This window comes from Gekko japonicus, unplaced genomic scaffold, assembly GCF_001447785.1.
Source record: "Gekko japonicus isolate JY-2015 unplaced genomic scaffold, Gekko_japonicus_V1.1 scaffold29, whole genome shotgun sequence".
Lineage (NCBI taxonomy): Eukaryota > Metazoa > Chordata > Lepidosauria > Squamata > Gekkonidae > Gekko > Gekko japonicus.
Window position 1 is genome coordinate 2377102 of NW_015172003.1, and position 16916 is coordinate 2394017.

General features: G+C 46.5%; 1 protein-coding gene across 4 annotated transcripts in view; it reads right to left on the minus strand.

Moving 5' to 3' along the window:
- COL17A1 (collagen, type XVII, alpha 1) overlaps positions 1-16916 on the minus strand; it is a 95452-nt gene that overhangs the window by 48465 nt on the left and 30071 nt on the right. For all 4 annotated transcript variants that reach the window (XM_015420124.1, XM_015420127.1, XM_015420126.1 and 1 more), the window contains 5 exons: positions 10922-11086; positions 9104-9193; positions 7738-7782; positions 1361-1510; positions 591-794 (listed from right to left, as the gene is read on the minus strand). In XM_015420124.1, the coding sequence (XP_015275610.1) occupies positions 591-794; positions 1361-1510; positions 7738-7782; positions 9104-9193; positions 10922-11086 (654 nt within the window). The remainder of the gene's footprint in view (positions 1-590; positions 795-1360; positions 1511-7737; positions 7783-9103; positions 9194-10921; positions 11087-16916) is intronic.

Sequence of the window (16916 nt, forward strand, 5' to 3'; positions counted from 1 at the left end):
GGGCACGAAATAAAGGCAAAATGGTCTTTTTTATTTCTTTGAGACAAATCCTCCATTGTAATCTCCCCTGCATCCAATAAACCAGTCATTGGTGTGGGAATTCCCCAGATATTTCTCAATGTGACAAGGGCAGAATCTGCTTCAGTCAGTTCTCATTTGTAATTTTTAAAATTAGCTGAGCATATGTATTGCCTTGACAGACACTGAAAGAGAAAGTTTTTGAGAAACCACGTTGAGAGGAATTGTAAAAAACAGCTTCCCCAAAAAGAAGAGGTTATAATAATATGTGTTGGGAATTCCATTTTATTTTCCCACATAGCTGTTGCTGGGGAGGGCTGCAACTGTTGGATCCCTCTTGTTGTTTTGAGACTCCTTTATCCTGTCTCATCGCCTCCCCCCTTTTGTGCAACAGATAGATAGGTTAAGGTTGAACTGAGCTCAAAGCCTACATAGCCCCACCTCCTTCTATCTCTCCCCCCATACAGATTACATTCTCAGAAAATACAGTAGTATGTTTCAAGGATCAGAACAGTTCCTGATAAATGCATCTCTTCATGGCCTAGCCTCATGGAATTTGGGGGGTTCCTCACCTTGATTTCTCTCTGCATCCAGCCTCTTCTTCATGTACAGCCATAGCTGGTCTTCATTCATATCACCCAGAGTTAATGTATGTTTGGCATACTGTCCAACCCTGCTGACATGCACATTTTCCGCAGTATCAGGATTAACCTGCCAGTAGCTGGCACGGGATTCAAGGCTCTCCACACGGGATTTCAGCTTCCTCACTTCATCCGCTGAAAGTTTAGATTTTTTTTAAAAAAGCTGAAATGGTTCCTGGTCAAATCCACTCCCCTATCTCTATTTGCAGACTAAAGATCCTGCGTTTATCCCTCTATGCCTCCACTCTGTCCAAATCAGTGCTGAATTTTATTGAACACAAAATGCCTTCAGAGAGAAGGTACAACAGAGAATTCCTCTGAATATTAGGAAATTCAGGACAACTGCTACAGAGTTGGCTGTTTACAAGTCTACAACCCCAATTCACCTGTGTGGCTAACCAACAAGATGAGTCGATCTACTATATGAAATAAAATCGCATAATTAGTTCAATCAGGGATGGATATACTTCCAGCACTGTTTACAAGGGAAAAAAGTATGAGCATCTGGTTGCCTAGGACTTTGCCCAGCCATGAAAAATCCTAAATAATAAAAAGCAGAGACTTAAAATTGGGATTGTTATGCCCATTATCCCATTACTCTCATTTTCTTTGACCCCTCACTAGTCATTAGGAGAAGGCACTAAGTTACATTCTTCCTCAGCTGTAACTTATCCTACACCTGGCATTTTGTGACTTCTTACCTAGAGCAATAAGCCCAAAAAGCAGACCAAGTAGAAAGAGCCAGGCCAGGAGCAAACCGAGAAGCCATTTCCACCAGCTGCAGCAGGAGGCACAAGGGCACCAGGCTGGAGCAGCACCGGCCCCTCCACATCCTTCATCGCGCTGGATTTCTATCGTGGGAAAGAACATGAACAGTAAAAATATTTATTAACAAAGGCTCAAAGTTGGAAGAAAATCCAAATGCCCTAGAGAGACGGTCATGCAGCCTTTAGATATGTTTCTGTTTAATTTTTTTAAAATTAAAAATACATAACAGAAATTACCAACATCTGTCACTGTATTCCTATCACTCTTGAATAACCCATTTTAGAATCCAGTTCTGAACAACTTCCAGAAATTGTAATTCTACAACTTCCCCAAACAACTATTAATACAGGGCTTCGGTAAGCATTACTAAGAAAACGTATGAGAAGTGCTCTAAACACATAGAAGAAATGCTATAATGAATTCTGCACATTAATATTATTGGCATAATGAATGCTAAGTTGCTATTTCATCTACATATTATATACACAGGAATAATTATTGGGTACCATGTTATTTTGCAACACACATATTTCATTTTTAATTTCCCAAGTGATTAAAGCTTCAAATATGTTTCTAAAGTAACTCAGAATTCTCAGTGTTAAGAAGATGATCCCAGCCTCTCTTCAGAAGGATACTTCCATACTGCAACAGACTAACATGAAACTTCTGTTACCCATTTTCTGATTTTTAGAAACATTATACGGGGAGGCAAGATGGTGGCTGGAAAATGGGCAAAGGACTAACAGTGCAATCCTCAGCAGAGTTACATCTTCTAAATCAATTGAAGTCAAAGGACTTAAAAGGTTTAACTTTGCTTAGGACTGCATTGTAAGAGAGGCTCCACTTTTTATGCAGTTATTATGCTCACTACGAGTTCACCACTACCACTGTTATACCAGGCAAACACCTGAAGTGCAAGCCACAGATGCACACATGTAAGCAGCCACAAAAGCCAAGGAGCCTTGATTGCAATCTGTAGCAAACCTAACTGCTTCATCAATTGTGGAGCCACTCTAAAGCTGCTCCAACAACTATTTGACAGAGAGGTGCCTGACGATTATTTTCTGAACTCTTTCCTAGTTCTATTGCATTGTTTATCGGATTATGCTATTTGATTCCATTGTTCTACACTGTGTAATCAGCCATGAGTCTTGGTGAGGAAGGTGGGCTATAAAAAGAGAAAAATAAATATTCAAGATGGTAAGCAATTTTTCCTGCATCTGTTCATTCTAAAGAGTCTTGAGTAGGAGTCCTGCGGGATTGTGCCCCCTGGCTGTAGTCCTCAGTAGATTGGAATGTTTATACTGGAGAGTAGCAACAAGATGGCGGCGGCGTGCACGGAGCTCGGTGTAGGAGCTCCTGCGAATAGTTGCAGAGCGTAATAGACGTTTACTCTGTATTGTTCGGTTTGCATTGTGGACGGAACGGGCTGAATTGAATAGGACTGTGAGAGCGAGCATAAAGGAATGGTGGAAAAAACAGCTTACCGATGAGGTGTCGGTGTGGACAGAGCCATGGGCGGACTGTGTCTGGTGGGGCTGGAGTTCGGCGCCCCGGCCTGGCGTAGGAGATCATCCGGGCCGAGAGGCACTGGTGGCAGGGGCGGCGGCGTTGCAAGCCGCGCGGTGGCTTGGTGCCGGAGCCGGGAGAGGGCCGCTGATGTCCTCGCCCCGCCGGCGTCGGGCGTGCGGCTGGTGGTAGGGGGATGTGGGGGGCGTGTACCCACCCGGGGACCCCCTTGTATGGGCTGGGCCTGACCGCGGCGAGGCGGGCGGGGCGCTGGCGACCCTTGTTCACAGTGGAGTGGAACCATGAGAGACGGCAACGCGCGCCCCAGCGGCTATAGGGGCGGCTGCGGTGGACCAGCCGGAGCCGGCATCGGAGACTGTAACATCAGTACCGGGAAGATGGGCCCAAGGCGGGAGTGACATCGGCCGGATTACCCATTGGGGAACCCAGGGCAACCCGACCACGCCAGTGGTTGCGACCTACACCCTGAGGAGGCGGGGCGTCGAGCTGCTGTTCCTGGCGTTGCTTGGTGATGAGAAGGTCGGGATGCGGATGACCCAGTGGAGAGCGGAGTTGGCGAGGGTCAGTAAGAACTACCGCCCCCTGATATGTGGAATGAGCGGACTGGGAGTGGTGGTAAGCGGATTTGTGTCGGAGAACATTGGAGCTGCTAATTGCTACGGCATGGGAGAAAATAGAGTTATCAGCCCAATTTTAAATTGAAACGATATTAATTGATGTTGATGTAAGGATTTACTAAATTGGGGCTGTAGGGATTGTATTAATAGTGGCTGGGTTAGCATAGAAATAGATTATTATATGTACAGGATTAGCTCTCAGCTTTAAGGCCCAACCAAACTGTACCACATTCTAGGATTGCTAATTATGCGAGCTATTTAGAGGGTTACGAGTTAATATAAAAAGAAAAACAAAGAAAAAGTGGGTGGGCGGGTATCCGATTGGCCTTTATGTTATAAATGGCCAGATACCTGATTATTATTGGCAATTCAATTGGATGATGAGTTAGGATAGGTTAGGGGAACCGTAGTGATAGCAGTAGTATAGGTTGCACCCACTGTGTATTAACTGAGTAGTACATTGAGTATTTTTGCTGTTTGTGCAACCAGTGGTCTGAAGCTTGTGTAAACTAGCGAAGACTACTGAGAGAAATGACGTCGGGCCAGAGTATTCCGGTGCTCCTGGGGAGGGGGAAGTACAGCGATGGGAGCAGGCAGGGGAGTATGGGAAGGGGGCGGAGAAACAGGAAAGCTCGGCCCCTTTCCAGCCTGCGTCCCATCCCAAGAGATGTTGGCAGTGGGGTTAGGAAAGGTACCCCTTCTCCGACATTGGTGTTATGTAACGCCAGGTCTATAAATAATAAGACCATGGTTCTCAGGGATTTTCTGCAGGACCAGGATGTAGACCTGGCGTGCATGACCGAGACCTGGGTGCAAGAGGGAGAGACAGTAGTGCTCTCCCAGCTTGCCTCGCCTGGGTTCTCGGTCCTCCACCAGTCTCGGACTAAGGGGCGGGGGGGAGGAGTGGCACTATTCATCCGGGAGGCTTACTCCTTTAGAGCGCTTTCGCCGCTGAGGATCACGGGCATTGAGTGTACTGGCATGGTCTGGGAGGCCGGGGAGAGTTTGGCGATTTGGCTGGTGTACCGACCGCCCAACGCACCGGCCAACAGCCTGCTGTCCCTGATGGAGGCCGTAGCAGGCTGGGCATTGGAGCACCCGCGACTAATTGTCCTGGGTGACTTCAATGTCCATGCTGATGACGCGACCTCTATTCAGGCAGCGGACCTGGTGTCGTCCATGGCGGCACTGGGACTCTCCCAATGTGTAACGACCCCCACGCACCAGGCGGGGCACACGCTCTATTTGATCTTCGCGGCGGGGGTTACAGTGGACCGGGTTGCTGCTTCGGCAGTTCCATGGTCGGACCACCATGCTCTGAGGGCCCGCCTGAATGTGCCACCCCGACCCTGTTTGGACGGCGAGCGGATTTTGGCTCGCCCGCAGAACCAGATGGACCCTATGCGGCTCCAGATGGCACTGCGGGAACCGATACCCCCTGGCGGCTTGTTAGATGAGCTTGTGGAGGACTGGCATGGCCGGCTCTCTGCAGCCATCGACGAGATCGCTCCACGGCACCCTCTGCGCCCCCGCACTAAGCTAGCTCCTTGGTACACCCAGGAGCTGCGGCTTATGAAGCGGGAGCTTAGACGGCTAGAGAGACGGTGGCGCCGAGCTCGTGACAAAGCATCAAGAGCATCTTATAGGATGCTTATGAAAGCCTATGAGATGGGAGTCAAAGCCGCAAAGAAGGATTTCTATGCGGCGGAGATTGCGTCCGCTAGCTCTCGCCCAGCCCAATTATTTAGGATGATTCGGTCGATAACAGCTCTGCCACATGGCAGACCAAATGATAGAGAATTGGACATAGGCTGTGAGGCATTTGCAAGCTATTTTGCAGATAAAGTCTCGATGCTCCGCCGTGACCTCCCCGCCACACTTGAAACAGTAAATGAGCTTGAGGCCCCTTGCATGTCTTCGGATTTGATCCTGGATCGCTTCAGTCCACTCAGCCTTGAGGAAGTCGACAGATTGCTCGCCACTGTGCGCCCAACCACATGCAGCCTTGACCCTTGGAGGGACAGTTCCCTGGGGCACTCAAGGAAGCGATGGTCCACCCTCTCCTGAAAAAACCATCTTTAGATCCGTCCAAATTGGCCAACTATCGGCCGGTCTCTAACTTGCCCTATTTGGGCAAGTTGATTGACAGGGCGGTGGCGACACAGCTGCAGGGCTTTCTGGATGACGCTTCTGTGCTCGACCCCTTTCAGTCTGGCTTCCGCCCGGGACACGGGACGGAGACGGTCTTGGTCACCCTAGCTGACGACCTCCGAAGGCATCTGGATCGAGGCGGATCGGCAGTATTGCTGTTGTTAGATCTGTCGGCTGCGTTTGACACGGTCGACCATCAGCTGCTAGCCCACCGCCTCGCCGAGGTGGGGATTCAGGGACTAGCCTTACAATGGCTGGTTTCTTTTCTCCAAGGTCGGGGACAAAGGGTGGCGTTGGGGGAACAGCGGTCCAGGAGACACCGCTGGAATGCGGTGTGCCTCAAGGGGCTGTGCTGTCCCCCATGTTGTTTAATATCTATATGCGCCCCCTTGCCCAGATTGCCCGGAGGTATGGGCTGGGGTGCCATCAGTATGCTGATGACACCCAGCTTTATCTGATGCTGGGCGGCCAGTCGGGATCCAGACCGGAGGACCTGGACGGGGCCTTGCAGGCTGTGGCGGGTTGGCTCAGACTGAGTCGACTGAGGCTGAATCCAGCGAAGACAGAGGTCCTGTGCTTGAGTCGGGGCGGTGCAGGGGCGGGGATCCCTCTTCCATCCTTCGGGGGGGCTCCATTGGTGCCAGCGCCGGAGGTACGGAGTTTGGGCGTCCTCCTGGATTCCTCCCTTACAATGGAGGCCCAGGTGGCGGCCACTGCCAGGTCAGCCTTTTACCATCTTAGGCTGATCAGGCAGTTGGTCCCCTTCCTTGACCGCGCTGACCTAGCAACAGTGATCCATGTGATGGTCACCTCGAGACTAGACTACTGTAATGCTCTCTACATGGGGCTGCCCTTGTCTCGGATCCGGAAGCTGCAGCTGGTGCAGAATGCCGCAGCCAGGCTGTTGATGAATCTCCCTAGACGAGAGCACATCCAGCCTGTGCTGAGGACACTGCACTGGCTGCCTATAGCATACCGAGTCCGTTTCAAGGTGCTGGTTCTTACCTTTAAAGCCCTACATGGCTGGGGTCCAACATACCTTCGGGACCGCCTTTCCCCGTATATACCCCAGAGAGCACTACGGTCGGGGTCTCAAAACCTGTTGACCCCTCCTGGCCCGAGGGAGGCTAAGTTAGCCATTACCAGGGCCGGAGCCTTCTCAGTGGCGGCCCCTACCTGGTGGAATGAGCTCCCGGAAGAGATCAGGGCCCTGCGGGATCTTTTACAGTTCCGCAGGGCCTGCAAGACGGAGCTCTTCCACCAGGCATTTAAGTAGGGGCCGCTGCTGCTATGGGCTGCTGTTGTGGCTCATATTACTGCAGGTCGCTGCAGATCGCCACAACTAAATACGGCTGGTGATTCAACAACAACATGGAATAACGACAGAAACCATCTGTGGACATCAGGGCAATGGCAATTGATTTCTGCAACTTACCATCAAGATGAATTATAATCTGCCGCCTGCACTTTGCATTTATGTATTAATGTTTTGTGGCATGTTTGTATATTCTGTATTTTAATGTATTTATGTTTTTAATGGAAGCCGCCCTGAGCCCGCTTGCGGGGAGGGCGGGGTATAAGTCTGAATAAATAAATAAATAAAATAAATATTTGGAGGAAAGGCAGTATGATAGAGCCCAATCTTGTCAGATCTTGGAAGCTCAGCAGGGTCAGTACTTGACTACCAAGGAAGGCTCTGCAAAGCAAGGTAATGGCAAACCACCTCTGCTTCTCACTTCCCTTGAAAGCCTCTTGCTGCGACTTGATAGCACCTACTGTATGCATCCTATTCTTTAATAATCCTATCGTGAAGTAAATAAGCTTTGGGCGGTAGTCCAACTATGCACGCCAGGTATTAGTGCACCAAATCTCCATAGCCCCATAAAGGAGGCATCTACTTTTCTAAAAAAGCCATCTTTTACAAAGAAACTTTCATTAAAAGATTTTAGAAGACCTAACAAGCTTATTTGCTCAAAAATCTATGCTTTCCTGCTAAGGGGAAGTGTACTCACCTGCATAAGTTGCTTTGTCCTTTGTTGAAACAGACTGTAGTCCTCCTATTATAACAAGAAGAAGAAGAACAAAGGAGTTTGTCTCTTCCCACACAAAGCCACACTATTGGCTCAAAATGAATTTTAAACAGAAGCAGCAGCTGCCAGTCCAAACAAGGACATTGAGAAAATAGCTGCAGTCTGGTTTCACTGGTCCAAGAATAGGGACACAGCCTTGCAGTTCCCCTTTCCTTTGTCAAGCATGGCAAGTATTAGAATACATTCTCTGCTCTACAGTGAAATTTTAAAAACCTGTTAACTGTTTGAGACTATAATGAACTCTCATGAGAGGCACAGCCCTGCAGAACGTAGCTGGGAAGTTACAAAAGAAGAAGGGGGTGAATGCAGAAGTCTGGTTAGCATCAGAGTATGTGGCATTCTACACATTCTCTTACACAGATGAGACAATCCAGCAAAATCAATAGGCTTAAAAGGGTGTACCTCTGCTTAGGACTGCACTCAAAAAGAAGTAATTACACCATTGGGCATGGTTTTATAGGGGGCATACTTCAGGAAGAAGACAAGGAACCTTAAAATGGTGCAGAAGCAACCACACAGAGCATAGGCTTCAGAATTAGAGGTTTGATGGGAACATTTTGGAGCTCCTGTTGTCCCCAAAATGCATTCTGGCATGCACTTGGCAAAGCCCTGTTTTCAGCTCATGTATTTTCTTGCACAGGTATCCATAAGCATAGAGGGGAAAGTCTCTCTCTCTCTCTCTGTGTGTGTGTGTGTGTTTTGAGAAACAGTAAGTATTAGTGAGTTCCCAGAATAAATAAAACAAATACACTCAACTTCTTGGGCATGATGGCATACTTAGGTGCAGGGGTCATTTCCTGCAGGAGCGCACAGGAGCAGAGCTCCGGCAGTAAAGAGCCCAGGGGGCGGGCACATGCAACAAGCCCCACTCCCTGCTCCAAGCAGCCTCAGGCCACAAGGAGCAAGAAGCAGCCAGGTAAGTTGCAGAGCCCCCCCCCCCCAGATAGCAATCCAAAACAGTCCAGTGGCACCTTTAAGGCCAAGGTTTATTCAGGTACAACCTCTCCCTCCTCTGTGAGGACAGATCTGCGCGTGCCCCCCCCCCTAGCTAGCAATCCAAAAGAGTCCAGTGGAGCCTGAGTGGTGGGTGTCGCCTTCTGACACACTTCCGGTGATGTCAGGGTGTGTGGCCTATGCAGATGAGTTATGCTAATGAGCTCCTGCACCTCTTTTTCTACGAAATGACCCCTGCTTAGGTGTATACATTTATTTCTACACCAATATAGGGAAAAAATTCTGTGTGAAGGACCCCTAATTTTTCACGTCAGGGGAAGAACTAAATATTTACCATTTGTTTCTGATTTGAGGAAGGAATCTCCAGCATAAGAGGAAGAAACAGCTTGCTTTTCTTTCTTCAGGGTGTCTTTGGTACAATAACCTGTAGAAGGCCCAAAACAACAAAAAGGCACCTTCTTTGGTGCTAAATAGACCTCACACTCAGCTTGCATAAACTGGCCTCTTTCCATTGACAGTAAAACCAACTTCTTTCTTATTTATGTTGGCTTTCTTATTCTAAGATCACAGCACTAGTCACCAGAAATGTTAATCCACTATTTACCAGATTTATCTGTACATATATCCCATGTACTAATTTATATGAAATTAGTGAGATCTAATACATTCAGGCTCTGAACTGGATAGCCCAGGCTAACCTGATGTCGTCAGATATCTGAAGCTAAGCAGTGTTGTCCCTGGTTAATATTTGGATGGGAGACCACCAAGGAATACCAGGGTCACTATGCAGAGGCAGGCAATGGTATACCACCTCTGAATGTCTCTTTCCTTGAAAATCCCATGGGACTGGGGGGCATTTTCTACCACCATTATGTTGAGAGACATGATCAGGTTGAATGCTTTATTGAGAACGCAATGAGAAAATGGTCCCATTCATGAATAGCACTGATGTTACCTTATGACAAATGCACAATTAATAGAGGGATAACATGAAATATCAACCTGAGAGCTAATCACATGATCATTTGAGCATGTGGTAGCCAGAGTAACATTTTGTCCATTGGACAGCTGGCCCACCATGTGCAAATACAACTGCAAGTACTCAGAAAGATGAATCCTGCGCACAGCAAAAGATAAGCACAAATGGTTGTCCACAGGCTGCAAACCAGCACAAGCAAGATTATTAAACAATATTCCCATTACTAACAGTCATATGAATAGGCCCTGAGAACATATCTCAATGGGAGCTTTCAGGTTAGGGTTTCTGGCAGTAAATCAGAAGTTGTATAAGAGAATATTTTGTTTGATCCCCACAACATGTCCACACAGACTCCCAACAATACTTTGATGGGAATCCTTATGTACTGAAACTTGTGGGATGAGGCTAAGTGAGCATAACCAAACATTGAAAAGTTCCTCATGCAAATTTACATTAGCACCAATGTTGCCACAGTCATGTGGGAATGTGTCAGAGGGGGCAATATATGTATGCGAAGGAATCAACTGGGAAGAAATCACAGTCACCGAAGTGAGCAATTCCACCTCATTTGTGAAATTTCCTCACTGCAACTGTTCAATGGAGATTTACTCTTTTGAGTTTTAGATGCCAGGTGAAGACTTTTTTATTTTTGTGGGTATTCGGTGATACTTAAACTTTGGATTATGTTTCTCTTGCCCTCCTTATCTGCTGCTGCAGCTGTTATTTGGCTTAAAAAATTAATGCTAGAATTCTAATGATGTTGGTTTTCATTTTGTAATTAATGCGTTGGGCATAATAACACTCTTCAACTAACTAAGGAGGCTCAATCCGGGGGGGGGGGGAGAGGAAAAGAAAGACTCTTAGCAGAAAAGAGTTGTTGGATCTCACCCCCTGAGTTTAATTTTATTGGGGGGTTTGTATTTCTTATGACTGATAATGAGCTGCCTTGAGGACTTTTTATGATACAGGTAAGATATAAGTACCTTACAATAAAAAGTAAACAATGCCATCTTCTTTTAGACCTTCCTGAAGTGCCATGAGACTGAGCTGCTGGGAAGTGACTCTGGGAAGTGGCTCTGATGCCCCTCTTGTGCTATGTGAATTGAGAATAACTCACTAGTATGGGCACGTGACAGTGTGTCATGTGACAGCATGTGCCATAAGAAAACAGACCTCCATTGAGACCAGTGTTGGATGCACTGAAGACTTTCCCACTGTCTTTTGTCATGATCAGCAACTCCACCTCTTTCTTGGGGGCCACATTCTCTTTCTCGAGGAGCAGAAATTTGCAGTCCTTGCGTAGGATGTCATCATTTTGGGAGTTCATGGTGGTGGCAGCTGGAAGATAGGCCAAAATCAGACGATAAACCAAGAAAAATGATCATATGGATCTGATATGCAATGGCTTGTCGTATTTGTGGCAGAAAGAAACCACACTACTTCTTTGCAGCCTCAAGATGAGCCTCTTGCATTGGAGGAAGGCTCCTTGCACCAAAAGAACACACCACTCTTACTTTAGTAGAGTGGAATGATATATTTGGGACCTGAACGTTTTGGGTTTCAGCATTTAGTTCCTAGAAGTTGCTTTATAAACAAATTTTAAAAATAGGATTGCTGACTTTTGCTAGCACGGTTCCTATGACTTTAAAAATTATGTGAAAGGTTGAAGCAGTGTTCATAAAGATTTCCATAACGATATATCTCTCTGTTTGGAAAAGCTCCACCCACTGAATTGCTGCCTCTTGTCATTGTTTAAGACACTAGAGCCTTGCTGTGGATCAAAAGGCCAACCCGGTCCAGAATTGGTGAGGAGACTGTATCCCAAATCAAGTCCGCTGAAGGTAGATAGTGCTGGGGAGGAGCCAGTGGTCGTGGTGCATGTCGGCACCAACGATGTGGGGAAATGCAGTCGTGAGGTCCTGGAGGAGAAATTTAGGCTGCTGGGCAGGAAACTCAAGGCCAGGACCTCCAAGGTAGCCTTCTCAGAAGTGCTACCTGTTCCACGCGCAGGGCCGGAGAGACAGGCACAGATCAGGAGTCTCAATGCGTGGATGAGACGATGGTGTAGGGGGGAAGGGTTCAGGTTTGTTAGGCACTGGGATACTTTTTGGAACAAGAGGGAGCTGTACAGGCGAGACGGTCTCCACTTGTCCCAAGAAGGAACCAGGCTGCTGGCGCTTAAAATCAAAAAGGTGGCAGAGCAGCTTTTAAACTAAATATTGGGGGAAAGCCGACAGGAGATGAAAAGTCTCTGGTTCGGGTTGGCTCATCTCAGAGAGATGAGGGGGTACCTGTTGCTTTTCTACAGGGAGGTGGATTGAAATTGTCCACAGAGGCCATGGCTGGTGACATGGACTGCCGGACAACGACTCGAGATAGCAAGAGGAAGGATGCAGGCTTAACTTGTAAGGGAAATTACAGCTGTTTCTATACAAATGCTAGAAGTGTCCGAGGTAAAATCGGGGAGTTGGAGTGCTTGGTGAGGGAGGGAAAAATAGACATTGTGGGTATTTCTGAAACTTGGTGGGATGAGGAAAATCAGTGGGACACAGTGATTCCCGGTTATATATTATATCGGAAGGATAGGGGGGGAAGGGTTGGAGGTGGGGTAGCTCTGTATGTCAGAGAGGGTATAAAGTCTAGAAAGATTGAGAGGCTAAGTGAATTGGATTCGCTTCTGGAAGTTCTATGGGTTGAAATAGGGGGGCCAAAAGGAAACTTAACACTGGGAGTTTGTTATCGCCCACCAGATCAAAAGATAGAGGAGGATTATAAAATGATGAATGCCTTAAAGATAGCAACTAGACAAAAACACTGTGTAATAATAGGTGATTTTAACTACCCACACATTGATTGGGTCAATATGTGTTCTAGCCGGGAAAAAGAGATTGAGTTTCTAGACACTCTAAATGACTGTGCTATGGAGCAGATGGTCACGGAACCTACCAGGGGAGAGGCGATCCTTGATTTAGTCCTAAGTAACACTCAAGACCTGGTGAGAGATGTAAAAGTGATTGCACCGCTTGGAAACAGTGATCATAATGTTGTTGAGTTCATCATTTGTACAAATAGAGAATTGGCCAAAAAGACTCACACAACCATTTTTAACTTTAAAAGGGGTAATTTCTCTGATATGAGGGGACACGTGGGGAGGAAACTGAAAGGAAAAGTAGAAAGGGTCAAAACAATTGGGGAAGCTTGGGATCTATTTAAAACTACGATCCTAGAAGCTCAAAAAATATATATTCCGCAGGTTAGGAAAGGCACAAACAGGTATAGGAAAAAGCCTGCATGGTTAACAAACAGAGTAATGGAGGCTGTAAAAAGTAAAAAGAATTCCTTTAAGCAGTGGAAAGCTAGTCACAGTGAGGCTGATAAAACGGAACACAGGCTATGGCAAATAAAATGCAAGTCTGAGGTCAGGCAGGCAAAAAGGGAATATGAGGAGCATATAGCAAAAAACGTAAAAACCAACAATAAAACTTTCTTCAAATACATTAGAAACAGGAAACCAGCCAGGGAGGCAGTGGGGCCCTTGGACGACCAAGGGGTAAAAGGAGTATTGAAGGATGATAGGGAAATGGCTGAGAAGCTAAATGCATTTTTTGCCTCCGTCTTCACTGTGGAAGATGAGAAGTGCTTGCCCACTCCAGAACCACTGATTTCAGGAGGGGTGTTGAAAGACCTGAGTCAGATTGAGGTGACGAGAGAGGAGGTCCTAAAACTGATAGACAACTTAAAAACTGAAAAATCACCAGGCCCAGATGGCATACATCCGAGAGTTCTGAAAGAACTCAAATGTGAACTTGTAGATCTCCTGACAAAGATATGTAATCTTTCCTTAAAATCTGCCTCCATTCCTGAGGATTGGAAGGTAGCTAATGTCACTCCCATCTTTAAAAAGGGTTCCAGAGGAGATCCGGGAAATTACAGGCCAGTCAGTCTGACGTCGATACCGGGTAAATTGGTGGAAACCATTATTAAGGAAAGAATTAGTAGGCACATAGATGAACAAAACCTATTGAGGCAGACTCAGCACGGTTTCTGTAAGGGAAGATCTTGTCTCACTAACCTGTTAGTGTTCTTTGAGGGGGTGAACAAACATGTGGACAAGGGGGATCCAATAGATATTATTTACCTTGACTTCCAGAAAGCTTTTGATAAAGTTCCTCATCAAAGGCTCCTAAGTAAGCTCAAAAATCATGGGATAGAAGGACAAGTCCTTTTATGGATCAAAAACTGGCTAGTTCATAGAAAACAGAGAGTGAGTGTAGGTGGGCAATTTTCTCAGTGGAGGGTGGTAAGCAGTGGGGTACCGCAGGGATCAGTACTTGGTCCACTGCTTTTTAACTTGTTCATTAATGATTTGGAGATGGGAGTAAGCAGTGAAGTGGCTAAATTTGCGGATGATACAAAGTTGTTCAGGGTGGTGAAAACCAGTGAGGATTGTGAGGCACTCCAAGGGGATCTGTCAAGGATGGGCGAGTGGGCGTCAACATGGCAAATGGGGTTCAATGTGGCCAAGTGCAAGGTGATGCACATTGGAGCCAAAAATCCTAAATATAAATACACATTGATGGGGTCTGAACTGGCAGAGACTGAGCAAGAGAGAGATCTTGGAGTTGTAGTGGATAACTCACTGAAAATGTCGAGACAGTGTGTGACTGCAATAAAGAAGGCCAATGCTATGCTGGGGATTATTAGGAAGGGTATTGAAAACAGATCAGCCAATATAATAATGCCCCTATATAAATCAATGGTGAGACCTCATTTGGAATACTGTGTGCAGTTCTGGGCACCACACCTTAAAAAGGATATTATAGCTTTGGAAAAAGTGCAGAAAAGGGCAACTCGAATGATAAAAGGGTTGGAACACTTTCCCTATGAGGAAAGGTTAAAGCGCTTAGGGCTCTTTAGCTTGGAGAAAAGACGACTGAGGGGTGACATGATCGAGGTTTATAAGATTATGCATGGGAAAGAGCAGGTAAAGAAAGAGGTACTTTTCTCCCTTTCTCACAATACAAGAACTCGTGGGCACTCCATGAAACTGCAGAGCGGTCGGGTTAGAACGGATAAAAGGAAGTACTTCTTCACCCAAAGAGTGATTAACACATGGAATTCACTGCCACAGGAAGTGGTGGGTGCTACAAGCATGGACGGCTTCAAAAGGGAATTAGATAAGCATATGGAGCAGAGGTCCATCAGTGGCTATTAGCCACAAGGTATAGCTAGGGGCTCTGGGGCAAGTGATGCTCTGTCTTCTTGGTGCTTGGGGGGGGGGTCAACAGTGGGAGGGCTTCTAATGTCCTGGCCCCACTGCTGGACCTCCTGATGGCACTGGTATTTCTGGCCACTGTGTGACACAGAGTGTTGGACTGGATGGGCCTTTGGCCTGATCCAACATTGGCGTCTCTTATGTTCTTATGTACTTGGCCTTTTCCTCCAACTGTTCAACTCAGGCTAATATAGACACTTCAGTATTTGGTGGTAAATTTCCCCTATATTAATTGTAGAGAATCTGATACTTTTAAATCAGAAACAATAGAAAAGCCATTGCACATATCAACATCAATAATGCAGAAGCTGACAAAAGGGTTATAACAGGAGGTTATGCAGGAGTGAACGAGTTATAAATCCTGACAAAACATCTTTTACCTAATACTGATGGGCCAGAAATTTCCAATAGTACTAAGAAAGCTTGGAAACTATTAAGGAATTCTGCTATATGCTGCGTAAGCCTGTCGTTCAATCAAACAGCAAGTGGGAAAGATCTCTGCCCTTTGATTTATTCACCATGTAAAATGCTTCCTGTGGAAATTGTCTGGCACAAAGTTGTAATTAAAGACATTGGATTTGGTTTTGCAACTAGATAGCCTGGTGGAAATTAGATGCTGCTCCACTTTGAGGGAAATTGTTACAAAACTGGCATTGGGGATAAGATAAATTATGTCTCCAACCATTTGAACATGCAATGCCTTTATTTTTAATTTTTAAAATTCAAACAGCAACAGCTGCATCTAGTGGACAATATGGTTAACAACATGGCTTCTTTTAAAAGTTTTATTTTTTTAACAAGTGTGATAAATTTACCGATAGAATTTTATAATTAAACTTTTTTTTTAAAAAAAATATTGCTTTTATTCTCTACACACTACAGGGAATAAGGGTAAGGGATCTTCTAAACTAAGGGTGTAGACTTTCCAATTTCCCGGGGGGGGGGGCTGGGGCTGGGCCAGAGGCATTGCTTTGCTAGGAGCAAGGGTGGCTCCCGGGGGAGGCTGAGCACCTTCCTGAAAATTTCAGCGGGGGCTGAGGCCCCGCTGCCCCCACGAAGATTATGCCTGGGCAGCCTGGTTTAGACTGCCCAACAAAGCCCCCCAGGAGCAATCCTGCTGGGGGAACTATCACCACCAGCTTGGCTGTGGCTCTCCCCACAGGATCGGCTGGGGGGGGGGGCTCTGTTGGGCAGTCTAAACCAGGCTGTCCAGCCAAACACACTTCCCTTGGAGCCCTAAGCATTCACTAGTACCTTCACTAGTAGAAGCCATTTAGTGTAGTGCTTAGGAGTGCAGACTCTAATCTGGGAGAACCGGGTTTGATTCCCCACTTCTCCACATGCATCTGCTGGTGTGACCTTGGGTCATACACAAGTTCTGTCAGAGCTATTCTCTCACAAGCAGTTCTCAAAAGAGCTCTCTCAGCCCCACCTACCTCACAGGGTGTCTGTTGTGGGGAGGGCAAGGGAAAGGAGATTGTAAGCCTCTCTGAGACTCCTTCAGGTAGTGAAGGGTGGGGTATAAATTTAACCCCCTCCTCTTCTTTTTCTACAGTACCTTCTGCATTTTTCCCCCTAAAAGGAACTTCCCACCCAGGAACTGGCATGATGAGTGCGATGCTGCTTAACCAGTTGAGCTCAATGGCCACCTTGTCTATACAGAAGGAAAAAAGGCAATTGAAGCTGTTCAATCGTACCTTCAGACTTTCCCTTTTAACATGCAGGAAACTAAAAAGAAACTAAAAATCTCAGCACAACCCAGCCAGCCAGATCTCTGCAAGCTGTGCTGCCCTCTCCCAGGTGCTTGCTGGATGCTGTTGCACAGCTGCAACATGATGATTTCTTAATTTTTTTAAAAGCGTGAACATGTCAACCCCAATCTAGAAAAGAGCG